Source organism: Nicotiana tabacum, chromosome 18, assembly GCF_000715075.1.
Source record: "Nicotiana tabacum cultivar K326 chromosome 18, ASM71507v2, whole genome shotgun sequence".
NCBI lineage: Eukaryota > Viridiplantae > Streptophyta > Magnoliopsida > Solanales > Solanaceae > Nicotiana > Nicotiana tabacum.
The window spans coordinates 97,220,322-97,237,410 of record NC_134097.1 but is presented as its reverse complement, the minus strand read 5'-3'; the positions used below and the strand labels follow the sequence as shown (position 1 = coordinate 97,237,410).

General features: G+C 35.4%; 1 protein-coding gene and 1 pseudogene across 2 annotated transcripts; one reads left to right on the top strand and one right to left on the bottom strand.

The window, feature by feature from the left end:
• The first annotated feature begins 4,505 nt into the window (after positions 1 to 4,505).
• LOC107826432 (pentatricopeptide repeat-containing protein At1g26460, mitochondrial-like) lies at positions 4,506 to 11,040 on the top strand (annotated as a pseudogene).
• A 171-nt stretch (positions 11,041 to 11,211) lies between these two features.
• Positions 11,212 to 15,970, bottom strand: LOC107826442 (triose phosphate/phosphate translocator, chloroplastic-like). 2 transcript variants are annotated; one of them, XM_016653425.2, is made up of 12 exons: positions 15,396 to 15,969; positions 15,226 to 15,297; positions 14,681 to 14,746; positions 14,482 to 14,560; positions 14,262 to 14,382; positions 13,932 to 14,027; positions 13,557 to 13,669; positions 13,329 to 13,406; positions 13,121 to 13,237; positions 12,880 to 12,979; positions 12,332 to 12,432; positions 11,212 to 11,594 (listed from the first exon to the last, which is right to left on the bottom strand). In XM_016653425.2, exons 1-12 carry the CDS (start codon positions 15,668 to 15,670, stop codon positions 11,571 to 11,573), a joined length of 1,242 nt encoding a protein of 413 aa, XP_016508911.1. In that variant the 5' UTR covers positions 15,671 to 15,969; the 3' UTR covers positions 11,212 to 11,570. The 2 variants fall into 2 exon arrangements, with proteins under 2 accessions (XP_016508911.1, XP_016508918.1); XM_016653432.2 differs by lacking the exon at positions 14,681 to 14,746 and having other exon boundaries at positions 15,396 to 15,970.
• Between the last annotated feature and the right edge of the window lie 1,119 nt (positions 15,971 to 17,089).

The window sequence follows — 17,089 nt, the reverse complement described above, 5'->3', positions numbered from 1 at the left end:
CTCTTCCATTAATCTTTTGGTTTTGATATTACTTCTAATTTTATGCTAATAAGATGCTAAATTAAGCTACGAGTAAGATACTTGAAAGGTTGACTAAATGGTTAAAGGGGCACTAGGGAGTGACTTTCTCCTAGGTGAATACTTGACGGGTTCTCGAGTCTAAGGCAAGATTGTCATGTTGGGGATTACGACATAACCAATGCACGAAACTTCTCACTCTATACCTCTCGGTAGTTTGAGTGATTTTGCCCTAATTAACTTTCTCAAGACCAATTGGGTATGATAATGTGTGCAAACAATTGAGGTTCAAGTCGGGTATTACTATATCTAGGTTTAACCCTTTAATTGGGGCTATCAATCTCTTTAATATGCCCCAATTCCTTGTTGGACTAATTTTCCTAGACTCAAGCTCTCTTTCTCAAGAAGAGCCCAAGTCAAAAAGGCACAAATTTGTGTTTGCAACCACTAATTCAACATGGAAAACACAAATTAGTCCAAATATCAAACACCTATAGATATTCAAGCCTTAAAACTCAAAACCCATCAAATACCCACACTAGGGTTGAGCCACAACCCTAACTAATGGGTCCAGCTACTCATGATATTAGAAGAAAACAAAGAAAAACCCATAAGATTTAATTACAAACTAAGATAAAGAAACTTCAGTGTTAAAGTAGCTACAAATTACTCAAAATGGTCAAAAACCACTGTTCACGAGCGCAGTTGAAAGTTAGAGTACAACTGATGACCTAAAAATGGGAAAAGAACGTATTTATACTAAGCCGAATTTTCTTGACAAAAATACCACTGTGGGGATAGTGCGGTCCGCACAAATCGAGTGCGGCCGTAGCGAGGCTTCTTGGCTTTAGATCTCTGCTCTCTGAACTTGGCCACCGCGGGTCGCATAAAATGCACCGCGGTCGCGGTGGCTTCTTCTGCGGTCCACACAAAAAGGACCGTGGACCGCATTGGCTATTTCCTCAAAACTTCCAACTCTCTGAACTCCTTCTTTGCAGACTGCACAATCTCTATTGCGGCCGCGATGAGGCCATTGTGGTCCGCACAAACTGCTTTGCGAACGTATTGCTTGAGTTTCCGAAATAAGCACCTCTCTGAATCTCCTCACTACGGACCACACTAAATGGAATGCGGCCGTAGTGAACCTGTTGCATTGTGCTTGGACTTGTTCTTGATACTTGTGCATGTTTCACTCCTTTTTGAGCTGGTTTTGACTAGTTGTCACCTTTTTGACCAAACCCTGTAAACAAGTACAACATGTAAGCCTTTGAGACTATTTTGTATACATTTTTAATCAAAACTCAAGTAAGAAGGAGTGTAAAATGAACCATGATCCCTAGTTATCACAGCCAGAATTTTGTAGCATGCTACGAGAATTTTCCCAAATATAATGTTTTGACGATTGCTATGTATTGTGGTAAATCCTGGTGATTATCATATAAAAATTTCGGGCGATTTCCATATTTTCGCAAATTCTAGTGATCACCATAATAAAAATCTTGCGATTGCCACGTTTTGTAGAAAATTCTTGTGATCACCATATGAAATATTCTTTGCCATATTTTTGTAGTATATCCCGATGATTACCATATTAAAAATTTTAGCGATCGCTTGAAAAGCTTTTTAAAATTCTGAATGAAACTATTTTCCCAGGACTTCTCTTACCGAGGTAAAAAATCAATAGCGATACCAAAATGTCATATTCCTACCATTCTCTCGATGGACACCTCGAGAAATTTCGTAAAAATTGCACGGGGCGTCCTATTTGGTCGTCCCCATTTAACCTATACCCATTTTTAAGAAACTTTTAATTTGTACCTACTTTTTAAATAATTTCAGCCCCCTTTCTCCTCTTCCTTCTCCTCCTTCCTTTTCTTCTTCTTCTTTTTAAATTCCGTACTTTTAATGGAAATTTCTTCTTTCCCATTTTCCACTTCCCCGAACCCCGCACATAACAAAAGCTTGATGCTCTGGGTTGCTTTTTTTTATCAACTACAATCTTTTACGTGATTTATTAGTGCATATAAGTTAAACCCATTTTTATGATAAGTAATAGAATAGTAAAAATGGTAATTGACCTGTCATCACTGTATTGATAATAATGTGAGTAAAACTCAAATCTTTTGAAGAACTACTAATAGAATGTTGATTTGCAAATATGTAGGAGGCTAGAGGCAGACAAATTTTTCACCAGCAATTACAACGAGGAGACATACAAAAAAAGGACTGGAATGGGTGAATACAACAGAAAGCTTGAAAGTTGTATTAGATCGACATTACCTTAACTTCAGCTCTAGAGTTGGAGTTCGCCAGTTATAAAAAAAAAAACTTCAGCTCTTCGCCAGTTACAAAAACAAAATTCGCCAGTTACAAAACAAAAACTTCAGCTCTAGAGCTGAAGTTCGTCAGTTACAAAACAAAAACTTCAACGCTAGAGCTGAACTTCAGGCCCGACTACTAGAATGCTGAAGTTTTGCGTGATTGTCTTTGCTATTTCAGCCTTGTATGCTGAAGTTCAGCGGAAAAACGGGTACGCTTGCAATTTTTTTTGCAAAGCGGACACAAGTTAAAACGTGACACAAAAAGCGGGTATAGATGCAAATGCCCCAGTAATTTCTTGCAATTTTTAACTGGATCATGGTAGGCCCATTAAAAACCCATTACTTGCATCATTTCCACTTGCCCAACCAGCCTGATTTTGAGCAAAGTAACAAGCAAATATGACCTAAATTTCAGGGTAGTTACTTTTCACTAATATGAATTTCTATATTCATTCGGTAGATTTAGATGCAATTTTTCCCATTATTGATATGATTTCTCTTAATTGTTCCTTAAACTATATAAATTCTATTTGCTCTTATATCTACTTGAACCTAATGTATTGTGAACAACAACCATTAAACCTTCATCCCGACTAGTTAGTACTAAATTTTGTTTCCATTGTATTAAAATACTTCTTGATTAATTTTAAAGGATAAATTCGTATAGTCGGACGTTTTAATTGTCATGCGATCACTTTCTAGAATCGCCACAGAACTAGCTTTATCCTCACGTGAGTATGAGACTTGAGGCGAGTCAACTTGCCTTTGACAAAAATATATAGTTTACCGATCAAGCTTGCATCGAAATCCCTTTGACACATATCTTTTTTACGAAAAATCTTTTACATATATAACTTTTTAGAAGTGTGTCTATTATACACCTCTTTTGTTATGTGGCATACACGTATATTACACATAAAACAAGGGCGTGAAAAATAAAAAATTTATGTCAGAAGAGAAAAAAAATTCTGAAAACATACCTTCAGGTTCCCGTTTAACTATTTTCTTTTCAAATTAAAGAAAAGAATATAAGCCATGTCTTTTTCCCAACCCCCGTTTCGTCCCCCCCCCCCCCCCCCCCTTGTTTCATCTTCTTCCCCAACACCATTGGTGATTTGCTGAAAATTTGGTGATTAATTTTAATAAATTTCAAAAATTACCATTAAAAATTTTAAACTTTGAGTTTGAGCTCGAATCTGAATTTTTTATTGAAACTGGCTAAAAAGCGGTCAAAGAGTTGAATGTAAAACTAGAAAAGAAGGTGATTATGGTGGAAGGGTCAGTGGTAATGTGGTGGTGGTGGGAAGATGACGGGGTTGGAAAGACGAGGAACAAGGTGTTATTTTTCTTTTTTGTTTTTTCTCTGGGGAGATGTGGGCAGGTGGTTCTTTTCTGCTTATCTTTTTTTCTTCTTCTTGGTTTATGACACATGTTGGAATAGGCGCGGGTAATAATAATCAAACACGTGTAATAGATGCACTTCTAAAATGTTGCGGGTAAATGGTTTCCTGTTATTAAAAAAAGAAAAAGGTGTTTCAATTAATCCCTGTAACTTGTTGATAATAGCAACAAATGCCGTTATGACTTTTCTGTATGACGATTCACGAAAGCACTCTGTAAAAACATAGGAAACTGCTACAAACACTCCCAAAGGCCTAACAACTCAGTCAGTTCACACTATCCTCTCTCTCTGCGTCTTTCTCCATGAAATCTCTGTTCTTGTTACTCGCATTTTTGACAACACACACCCTTTGTACATACCAAAATGGCTTCATTGGCAATCCTGACTAATAGTCCGTTTGGTCAAATTGCAAAAATCGGCTTATTTTGAAAAGTGCTTTTTTAGAAATACTTTTGGTGAAAAACATTTTGTGTTTGGCTAATTAGTTTGAAAAACACTTCTGAGCAGCAATTAGTGTTTGACCAAGCTTGTATTTTTCTAAAAAATGCTACTCAAAATTTTATTTGGAAATAAGCTACTTTTTTCTGCTTCTCCAAAACTCTTCTGCTTTTCCTCAAAAATACTTTTTTTCTTGCAAAAGCTTGGCCAAACATCTCAATTTTTTTAAAACACTTTTGACCAACTTGCGCTATAAATCAATCAAGTTAACCACAAAATCAACGGCTCACAATGCCGCCATATTCAACTTCAAAAAATGAATCACAACCTTCACATTTCTCTCACAACAACCCCAACTCGCCGCTGAATCTCCGCCGCAAACCCCAATGCCACCAAATCCTGCTACCGGCAGCCCAATGTACAACGAGAACTGGCGAGCCCCATTCACCCTCACCTCCTTCTCATCCTCCTCCTCCGTCATACCCCTATCATTTCTTCACCAATCCCCTTGCATCTCGCATTCAGGCAATTTCACAAACATTTGATACGCATGGTTTGATGAACCTGTTTGCTGATTGGATGACGACCCAAAGATGGGAGGATATGAAACAACTGTTTGAGCTTTGGATTAGGTCGTTGGATAAGAACGGGAAGCCGAATAAACCTGTTGTTAATTTGTTTCATCATTATTTAAGGGCTGACTTGATGATGGGTGCGTCGGCTGATGATTTGTTGGCATTAGCTGGTCAAATGGAGGAGTATGGTTTGATTGCTAACAGTGCGTCGCATAATTTGATCTTTAAAGCTATGTATCAAGCGAGGCATCCCTTATCTTGGATCGAGAAAGCTCGCAAATTGCTCGAACGGTCAGTATTTAGTGAAATACACTAAGCATACACACGTCTTGTCATTGTGTGATATTTGTTTGTCTGATCGCACTCGAAATTAGGTACTCCCTCCTTGCCACTTCATATGCCAAAGTTTGAATATGCACGTAATTTAAGAAAGAAATGAATGCTTTTGAAGCTTATGGTTTAAAACATGCCATAAGTTACTTATGGTCTTAATCATGTCATAACATTTGTACTACTATAAAAACTTTTCATTAAGGGATAAAATAAAAAATTCTAAGTTAAAATTGTTTCCAAATTTAGAAAGCTACCAATCTATTTGGAACAGACTAAAAAGGAAATGTTGCCACATAAACTTGAACAAAGGTAGTTATTTTCTTATTTATGCAGGTTTGTTTATACATCGTTCAATTTAATGTTAGATTATCTTAAATTGCTTTGCCTTGCCTTCTTTTTCTTTTGTAGGTAGGTAGTGAGTTTGGAGAACTACATAGTCATGAGAATAAATTCAAAAACTTGAAGCGGAAAAATTTTCTTATATTGCCAAAATATATTTACAAGGGGTGTCTTTACAAAGAAGGCAATCGCAACTAGTATGAATTAATGTTTAGTCATGCGGGTTTATATATATTAGGTCTAATATATGCTAAGACTAAGATTCGTTTTGATCTTGTTAGAGATTTGTATGTTAGTAAGAAATGGAGAGAACTTCTAGTCTAGTAGCAGAGAACATAAACTAATTATTGAATATAGGAATGAAACGGGTTCAAATGTTGCAAAATGGACAGAAAGATTCATATTGACTACAACAAGTTTGGGATTCAGTCTATGTTGTTGTACTAGTTTCTGAGGTGACATGTCTTTAAAAGATAATGCATGAAAATTTGTATTTTGCACTATGGTTCTGGATACATTCAGGAGCCTCTTGGCTTATGGATAGAATAAAGGAGGGTTCTATTATTTCTTTCGTGTAAGGGTATTTTGTTTGGAATGAACTTTTTAATGTTCAATTATCTTAAATTGCTTTGATTTGCCTTTTCGCTTTTCCATATATCAATTTGAGCTTGAAGACCTACAAATTGATGAAATTAAGAAGTAGAATTTATGAGTCTTGGATATCACGAATGCTTTGGTTTTATGGTTTATATGACGGAAAATTTCTAGGTGGCGTAGCTTTTAAGATAATGGACCTAAAATCATATTTGGCATAGTAGTTTTGTCTACAAAGAATATTTAGAGAAGCATTGATGCTGCTCCTAGGAGGTGTGAGAGGTTAGCCATGGCGGGTGTGAGAAAACGCCGAGTAGGTTAAAAAAGTATTGGGGTGAGGTGATTAGGCAGGACATGACGCGCTTCAGCGTACTGAGGACATGACCCTTGATAGGAAGGTGTGGAGGTCGAAGGTTATTAGATAGTTGAAAGTTTCCCCTTTTCTCTCCAGTAGTATATATTCTCTTCTTCTTCTCACCTTTCTGAACCGAGGGTCTATTAGAAACAACCTCTTTACCTTCACTAGATAGAGGTAACAACTGCATCACACTACCCTCCCCAGACCCCACTTATAGGAATATACTGAGATTGTTGTTGTTGTTGTTGTTAGTTCGTGGATCTGGTGAAGAAGGGTTGTAGTATTGTCTTTTGTGTATAAGGGTGTTGTGTTTGTGATACACCTTTTCATTTTTGTTTCTAAGCATTGGATTAAGTGCATGACTGCAAGTAAAATTAGTGACAAGATGGTTTTGCCTTTTACATATCAAATGTGCAGAAATGATGTATAATTAAGAAAAATATACTCAAGCTATTTTATGAGAGTCATCATCTGCTATATGGGCAAACCATTTCCTATTCTTCTCCATCATTCTCAGCCAGATCGTGTTCATGTGTTTAACTGGTTTTGTAGCGTTGACTTAGTGCTTTGCAGATCTCTCTCTTCTCCATTTGGCCTTACTAGAGTACTTTAATTACTTAATAACTAAAGCATAGGTGCCATTACCTTGAAAATGAAATGAATGACGTCGGGGAAGAGTTTGTTCTGGAGGACAATATTTCCCATGAAATATGTGTTTTTTTGGAAAATGTTTTATTTATGGGAAATCATTTTATGTTTTCCGGTTGGATATAAAATAAAATTATTTGATAATCACACATGGTAGAGGATAAGGAAGAATAATGTTTTGGTGATACTTGGAGTTTAAAAATTGACAATAATGTCCAAGTTGGTCGAAGTTTGTGATATGGAAAGAGTTGGGATGTATATATTATATAAAAGGAAAAGGTAAAGGAAAATAACTTCATCCACAAGTGAGGAAGTCATTTTTCCCTTTTTGGCGGAAAATATTTTGTGGTATCTAAACACTCTAAAATGATTTGCTTGCTAGCCAAACTTCAAGTCAAGTGAATAAAAATTGGATTGGCAGCTTTTGCTATTTGCATGTCATCCTTTTCAGTAGCTCTCCTCCATTTTGAATATTCCTCTATTCTCCTGCGCCTTCGTCTTTAGTTTTTGCTGAAAAGCCCACCAAGCAAAAAATGTGAGTTTCATGCCTGTACTAGGGAACCTTCTTGATGCCACCGTCCACGAGATATTTGCCCCATTTATATAAGAATGGGGCCCATTTAAATGAGATATTTGCCCCATAAATGCTATATAATGACATTCCCATGTGCTACTTATGCCAGGATGATTGAGGTTGGAAAAGAGTATAAAGAAGCTCTGCCTAATGATGAGTCATATGACTTGGTTATTGGCTTACTTTTTTAAAGCAGATCTCATTGAAGATGCCTTAAAATATGTTGATTCATCATTGAAATCCGGCTTTAAGTTATCCATGGATGTATTCAACAAGTGTGTACGCAGCTGTGTTTTCAACAACAGGCTGGATATATTAGTCTCAATTATAGAGAAATGCAAGGTAGCTATGCCTTTCTTTTTGATTTTCAGATAATTCTTACCGTGCAGCTGTCCCTGCTTGAAATATATTTTGATATCTGACACTGCTTATATGGTATTGGCAGAAAAAGGATCAAAACAAAGGCCTACTTCCACCAAGATGAACACCTTCTTTCAACAAAAGTAAAAAACTTTCTTTTTCTTTTTTCACAACTTTAACCTCTCTTTATTCAAACACTCTCTATTATTATTTTCCCATACCAAACACAAGGAAGAAACACCATTATTTATAGGTGTAGAATTTTTTCCAAATAAATAATAAGGTAGTGGGATAATAAAATTGTAGAACATGGTTGGTGGTTACAAAATTTAATCTTTAGTCGGTAATTAGTGGTAGATCATGGCATTAGGGGTTTCATGAGTTACACCAAAGTAATGACCACTTTCTTGCCAATTTATAACCACTATCTCACAAGAAATAATACACTTTAATATTATAATTTTAATATTAAAATGCACTAACACCAACATATGGTGTGCCCTTCTTCTTCTTCTTTTTTCATCATACCAGTAATGAGTCATATGACTTGGTTATGGGCTTACTTTTTAAAGCAATCTCATTGAAGATGCCTTAAAATATGTTGATTCATCATTGAAATCCGGCTTTAAGTTATCCATGGATGTATTCAACGAGTGGTACGCAGCTGTGTTTTCAACAACAGGCTGGATATATTAGTCTCAATTATAGAGAAATGCAAGGTAGCTATGCCTTTCTTTTTGGTTTTCAGATAATTCTTACCGTACAGTTGTCCCTGCTTGAAATATATTTTGATATCTGACACTGCTTATATGGTATTGGCAGAAAAAGGATCAAAACAAAGGCCTACTTCCACCAAGATGAACACCTTCCTTCAACAAAAGTAAAAAACTCTCTTCTTCTTTTTTCACAACTTTAACCTCTCTTTATTCAAACACTCTCTATAATTACTTTCCCATACCAAACACAAGGAAGAAACACCACTATTTATAGGTGTAGAATTTCTTCCAAATAAATAATAAGGTAGTGGGATAATAAAATTGTAGAACATGGTTGGTGGTTACAAAATTTAATCTTTAGTGGGTAATTAGTGGTAGATCATGGCATTAGTGGTTTCATGAGTTACAATAAAGTAATGATCACTTTCTTGCCAATTTATAACCACTATCTCACAAGAAATAATACACTTTAATATTAAAATGCACTAACGCCAACACATTTAACCAAATAAAAACTCTGCAAATTTGAACACCCAGCTTTTCCCTACGTCTGCTTAAGTTGGTTAGGGGGCTTTTCAAGGAATCAACACCTATATGCAGAAATTCAAGATGAATTGCGTATTTTTGTTTCACTTTCGGCATAAGAGAGGAGTGTTTAGAAGATGCTGCATCGGTGATAGATATTATAGGTTCCTTGTTGTAAGATGAACAAGGGCTTTCCTTTGCTTCTTTTGAGTTGTGAATACGGGTATCTGCACAGCCTTTGTGCCGAAAATCTATGGATACCTGCTTAAAAAAAGTTGGTTAGAGGGTTTTTCCTATTTGGTCACTTTATACAGTTATACTTTGTCTTGCTGCTGATTCCTAAGATATTGTTCAGGTTTACTATTATTTGGAGAATTTGAGCCGGGCAGATCCCCCGTACAAGTTTGTTACTGCTTTGAACTGTGTAATACTAGGCTGTGCCAACATATGGGATATTGATCGTGCTTATCAGACCTTCACCGCAATTGAATGAATATTTGGATTAACCCCAGATATTCATTCTTACAATGCTCTGGTAAATGCATTTGGGAAGCTAGGAAAGGTAAATAAATGAACGTAAAATCTTCATGAAAGCATTGGACAGCAATGCATTTTTTTCTCTCTTTCTCTTTCTGTCACAACACCAGGCCTTATAACATGCTATTGACTTTAACCCTCTCTTAATCTTCTTGGATACTATTAAACATTTGAGCGCAATTATAGGTCGTCTGGTTAGTAGCTGTGATGGTTTTCAGTGTTCATATCTAAATGATTGTTTACTTAAAATAGTATTCAAGGTTCATTTATTTTCCTTGTTTATGGTGAAATGATTCTTGTTAAGCAGACCTATAGCTTATAATCAATGGAGTTAGTCATTTTGCATATCTTTTGTCTTATGGTTCTATGCATGTTGATGCAGTTCCTCTTCTTGTTGCAGAGGGATGAAGCTGCAAAAGTGTATGAGCACTTTGTAGGTTTAGGTGTTAAGCCAAATGCAATGACTTTTTCTCTGCTTGTTGATGCTCAACTGATTAAGAGAGACCTTAAAGGCGCAATTTCTGTTGTCGACGAGATGGTACTTCGTAGTTTGACTGCAATCACTCTCCCACCCCACCCTGCAGTCCCCTCAAATAAATGGCTTGAGCTGACTAATAATATAAAAATTGGCATCATGTACAGGTGCGTGCACAATATAAACCATCTAAGGAAATGCTGAAAAAGATCCGAAGGCGATGTACTCGAGAGATGGACTATGAATCTGACGATCGGGTGGAATCATGGGCCAAATAGTTCGACATCCGAATGGGCACAGAGAACCGTTGGAACATGCTGTTTAATCTTGAATACAGTACTGAATATGCCGGATAGATGGTGCTGCAGTGACTCTGGGATCACTTTCACAGTCTACCCTACTAATCTGTTGGCCCCTTTTAGTTTGTTAATGGGGACCTTTTTGCTAAGGACTTGATAGATGGTTGATTAGATATCATTGCTTATAGCAATTTAAAGCTATCCTAGGGTCTCTTTCCCTCTTCTCCAGGAGAGCATCCACAAGTATGACATTAACGTGCAGATGGAGTTGACGAAATCTGGTGATGTTGTGCATCGTGTGTCCTTGGCCTTAGCCTTTATCCAATGTCTATAAATTATAAAATTCTGGTTGGGATTAAGCCATGGAGTGGCTAATTAGAATTTCTTCGCATTTTCATATTCTTTTGTACCCTTTAGGAAGAGGAAAAGCAAAGACGCATTGCTACTATTGCAATGAGATCAAGGTCTTGGTAAACAATTGTAGCACAATTTTCATGCTGAAAATGTTACATTAGATACAAATTTTCATTCGGTTCTTGCTTTTCGTCTTCTGCAAAATTGATTCTGTTTCTTATGTCAATGACCATTTTGCTGGTGAACTTGTCAGGGATTCATGGTACTGAGATGAATCTAGCATCCTTTTTCCACTGTGAATATTTACTCACTTCAAATGAAATAAAATTGTCTGATCTGCAGTACTGTATCCTCTACATCTGGAGGTAATTGTTCAAACTATTTACGAATTGTATTATATTCTTTGCATCACTGTAATCTTTTGAATAGCTCAGTAAACAACTGAAAAAACAAAATGTAATCTAGAGTCTTATTTTCTGGGATTACTGCCCGCTGAATTTATCAGCTTTTATCTACCTTGTGAATATTCAAACCAACAAAATGAGGCCAAATTCACAATTGTACAGAAGAAACAAGTGAACTAAAATAATTAAAAAGCCATAGCTGAGATGAGGTAACTATTCTCCTGCATTAATCAGATCGTCTCTGCACTGCTTGGTACTTTTTGTCTCCAGTCTTTCCCCCTGCTTTGTTAATGTGCCCTATTATGCATGAGCAAGGGCAGCTTTCTGAAAATAGACAAGATTATTAAAGCAGTGCATTCAATTTTCTACAACTTCCATTTTGCTTGAAAGGCAGCCAAATTCGGAGTAATATGGCTTTTTATTGAAAAAATTAGGTACATATAGAGAGCAAATTTAACCTCAATTATAAGTCAAACAGCACGTGTAGGTCTGACTGCTAATTTTGCATAAGAACACTTTGTTCAAAATGGAATTCTGCTGGTTCCATTCCATTATATGTAGTGCTACATTTTTTTTAACTTTTTTTTTTTTTAAATTGTACACAGGGGTGGGGTGGGGGGGTGGGGGTGGGGGGTGGAAATGGTGTAGGGGATTACAAGGTGGGGAATAGAACCCCCACCAAGAAGGTGGACGTTTAGATAGCCGACCAACTGACCTCTTAAGATTCCCTATGTAATGAAACGAGACTGTTCAAAAAGAACAAAAAAGTTTGATTTTTGTGTTAAATTGCTGGTGGTAGAAGAATATCTTAAAGCAGGACTAAAGTTGGAAAGCTGATTCTTTCTATATAGTTACACCACATTATGGTAAAAATTCAAATTTTTAAATGAAGTTAGATCTTTTGAAGTTGTTGTGTACTAGCTTTTATTCTTGAAGTGTTCAAATATTTTTGTGCGACCAGATTAAGTTATGATCACGTTACTGGGATGAGGACAGTAGTAGTACACTTGGATAGACAGAGAAAAGGAAGAATGAGGTTAGATGGTTCTTTAAGGACTAACCCGCTTTTGCTCTTCCATCCTTGCCTTTATTAAAGAGTAGATAGCAACACCTGCAATGGCTATTGCAGTACCAATCCCAGTTTGAGTTGATATCTTGTTCCCTGCAAAGTTTTGAAACAGTTAAGCACAGAACAAATTAACATACTGAATCAAGAATCTGGACAATTATCAAGGTCATGAAGCACAGTGTTGAAAGTTAAGTTGTACAATGCACCAGTAGCTTTTATGCACTGCAGCAGAAATGTAACAGACAGATTTCTTAGCCGTCAGTGGGAACTTTGGCAACCAGAGTTGAAAAGAACTCGTCAACAAGGACTCTCAATTTAGCTCGAGGGATGCTTGGACTTCGAGAATTCTTGATTGATACTATCAGGAAAGTTAATCTAAAAATCTTAGTATCAGGCAAAGTTTACTTATCCTTTAATTTTATATTGCAGACAGACAGACGCACACTTCAATTGTAGAGTATCAAGAACTCATAATTCATTCGTTTGACATATATAAAAACACATGTATTGTGGTGAGAGCATATTAGAGCATACGCTTACCAAATACCACAATAGAGAAACCAATCACAAAAACTCGCTTCAGTACATTTCCAACAGCATGTGTAAGTGGCGCAACCCGCTCTAATGTGTTGGTAGCTACCTGCAAAGGTAAAAAATTATAAATTTTATGAAATTAGAGGAATTAACTCGAGGAAATTAACCAGAAAAACTTGAACTATGAAAAGATTATAAACTCTACTAAAACCCTAATGCATTGATTATTCACATACGCGATGCCTACCTGGTTATACAGATGATAGAACATCCCTATCCAAAAGAGGTCAGATAAGAACTTATAAAGGCCAACTTTAGTAATGGCATCCCTGAAACCATACTGCATTAGTTGGGGTCCTTCAATCTGACATTGCATATTGCTGCCACCAATTAGTTCTATCTTCATAATATACTGAGAAAGCAGGTTAAAGCATCTCTGAGCAAAGCAAACTTACAAATATGGCTGGAGGGAGGCAAAAGAGGAGGGCCATAATTGAAATATATGCGTATACATTTGTACTATCCATTCCAGTCTGCGAAAAACAACATACCAAGAAATGGAGATGAGTTTCAATGCATTTTTGGATGTTAGTAAGCCTACCTGTATATTTAGTCCAGCGTGAAGGTAATGCTGGCATAGTTTATATCAGAGCAGAGTAGTACCATATGGGGAAAATACTTACCATCGCTTTCTTTGAGTAGATACTTCTGTAAGTAAAAGCAATATTTGAGATCATTGCGCTAGTGAAGCCAGTCCAATTGAATGACAGTTCAGTCAATGAAGCCATCGATACCCCTAAAAAGTTTCAGCCATCAGTTTTGTTTTGATCAGAATTTGAGCAGGCTAGGTTGGCAAGAAGAATGAGGTAGAACCTCAGTGTTGAGGATTTGTTGGTCATCCAACGTACGTGGTTAATCTTCTAAGTAAGTTTTTTTTTTCTATGGGATACTGTAAAAGTTGTTTTGAGTTTTGCGGTTACAGCCAAGATTTTTTGAGCAGCTGGTAAATGTTGGAACTAGTGGAAGAAAAGAAAAACAGTGCTATATATGACACTTACCAATGACAACAGGGGTCAGTGATAACCACAGAGAGATGGGAATCTGGTGCCCCAAGACAAACTGAGAAGCAGCTGCACTGAAGAACGGCTCCAGCGCTGTCCAACAACAATGAGAAAATGTCAGTTTTTCCAGAATAAGTTTGTAATGAAGTATTCTGAACTGTTTTTTATTTCTAAAACTAATTTCAGATGCCATATATCAGCCTTAACAACCACTATTTATGTAATGATGTCATATCTACTTATTTGAACTGTATAAATTTATAAGCATCCGTTATTCAAAACAAAAAAATTAGCGAGCTAAAGTAGTGTCTCTTGTTGAGTTATTACCTTTGATGGTATGAGTGAAGGATACAGCAACAGTTGCAAATGATACATTAGACATAACATGTCCAAGAGCATGACAAAATGCTACTGGAGTGAGCAGTGCCAGAAGTTCCTTATTGATGGGCTTATCATATAATTTGACCAATGCAAGCAAGTTAATTAAAGCCAGCTGATGAGCATATTAACAAAATATATATAAATAATGCAGAAAAATGAAACTTACTGCACGTTTAGGTAGACCAACAGACCAACTAATAAGACAATAGGTTACTCCAACTAGGAGATGTACAACTGAAACAAAGCTGCAAAAGCATAAAAAAAATCATGTTCAAGAAGTTAAACTCAAGGGGAGCTGTCATTTTCTTTATTTGCATAACAGGATATTAGATTTAACAGTCTCTCAAATTACTAATGGCACTTACTATGGGTATGGGAAATAATTGTAGACCTTCTTGTTGAGTATATTGAAAATCACATTCAGAAAATACCTTCATTAGAAGACTTAATGATCAGATTCATTTGAAAATTGGCATAAGAAACTTTTAGCTATCAGATAAATGTAAAACTATATCTCCAATCAGTGGCAGAACTAGGTGGAGTGAAGGGTGTTCAATCGAATCCCTTTTGTCGAAAGATTATACCAAGCAAATGGAGTAAAGACAAATTCTATATATATTCCGTTGAATCTCCTTGACACAAGGAAAAATTCTAGTGTAGCAGTTTATTTTTCTGAATCCTCTTATATAAGTTCCTGGCTTCGTCGCTGTGTCCAATATGAAAATTGACCATCACAGTTCCTCATTTTTACCTTTTTCAATCCATATCCCCTCCATCTCCCCCCCCCCCTCCCTCACCCCTCCCAAAAAAAAAACTCTTTCTTTGAAAAAACAAAAAGTAACCAAAAAAAGCTAGTAAAAGATTTACAAGTCAAATAACTTGCTAGTCCAAAAGTCACCCAACAGCTTACCACGTAAAGAAAAAGAATCCAGTAACTAGAGCTGGAAATTTTTCAGGAAAGCCTTTAGTTGGTTTAGCATACCTGCTTACAAAATTGAAAATCAATAAAATAATACTGTAAAATTTGTAAATAAAATGAAAAATAAAGTCCAAAATATAAAAAGAAAAAGAAAATCAAACCCATCAGTAATTTCAATGTCATGACCCTCTGAATCAGCAGCTGCAGCCTTTGTGATAAAAACATCAACAGTGTTTCTTGGCTTCAGTAGTTGACTGCATTTAACTAACTTCAGGGGCTTTCTAGATAACCCCACAGGTGAAAGTTCAAAGCTTTTGGAATTTGAAACAACTGATAGACTTCTCAAAGGAACTAAATTTGTACTAGCAACTTTGTGGGTTGAAGAAAAATTTGATCTTTGTAGAGAAAACTGAATGGAACTAGGCATTGAAGCCATGATCAAAAGAGATGAAATTGAAACCAAAGCTTATATTGGAATAATGCAAAAACACCAAGAATTCAACAAAAAGTATATGGAATTTGTATTAAAAGTCTCTTTAGAGAAAAACCAACAAGAAAAATGAGAAATTGAAGTAGTAGTATAACGTTGAAACCAAGGTTGTGATTAGTTCAAGAGCGGAGATATCAAGAAGAAAAAAATGAGGAAATAATTGATAGCTATTTTGAGACTTTCAGTTGGATGATTAATTAACAGAGAGAAAAAGGGAGGGAAAGGGAAGAGGAAGATATGTTTGATTCATTAGGCCGTTATGTTCTCTTTAATATGAAAGCTCCTTTTGATTGTTGCTTGTATCTATTTTGAGTATTTTCCTTTCTTTTTGTTGGTAGTAATCGGGGGTTAAAACTCAACCGGAAAATCGTACCAAACCGAAAAGATAAATTAAACCGATTAAAAAAAATTCGATTAGGTTTAATTTGATATTAATTAAAAAAATCCGAACCCGATATATAAATATATAATTTTTATATATACATATATTTTACACATTATATCGAATTTTCTTTAAAATATATTTAAAAATATTTGACATTCTTTTACAAGATGTAATATTTAATAGAATAATAATATCTGTTTTGAAGATCTCTAATAATCACTTTCTGAATGCTATGTTACCTTACATTATATTATGTTATGTTATATATTATTTATTATTTATTATTTATTATTAGTGTTATTATTACTACTAGAGGTGTACATTGATCGGGTTGGTTCGACTTTTATCAAAATAAAATCAAATCAACTATATATCGGTTTAGTTTGGTGCAGTTTGTCCATAAATGTTAGTAACTCAAAGAAATCACAAACCAAAATCAAAAATCAATACTAACGCTAACAAAAGACATTCAATTTAATTGTACTAGAAATGAGAATAGTGTTGGATATCTATTTTTTTGTTTTTTCATGGTTTAAATAAAATGTATAATGCATATATTTTTTTAGTGTTTAGTCATGTAAATAATAGTATTTATTAGTCGTATTTATTTTAACAACACCATGACTCATATCACATTTTATGTTATTTTCTTGAGAAATACCTTATATAATTCTGTCTTACTAGGATTAAAGAAATATTTGGAGCACAAATTCTATGTTTTATGCTATGAAGACTTTATAAAAAAAATCAAAAAAATTCGAAAAACCCGAGATAAAAAATCTGACTTTTATTGGTTTGATTTGTCTTTAGATTTAATAACCCGACACAACTAATTTAATTTGGTAATTGAAAAATTCGAATCAACCCGACCTATATATACATCCCTAGTGACCAGTGATGTGAGAATTATATATCATATTAATTTTCTTCCCCAAGACATTTTAATATAATGTAAGCCGTCTTATTTCATTTACTTTGAA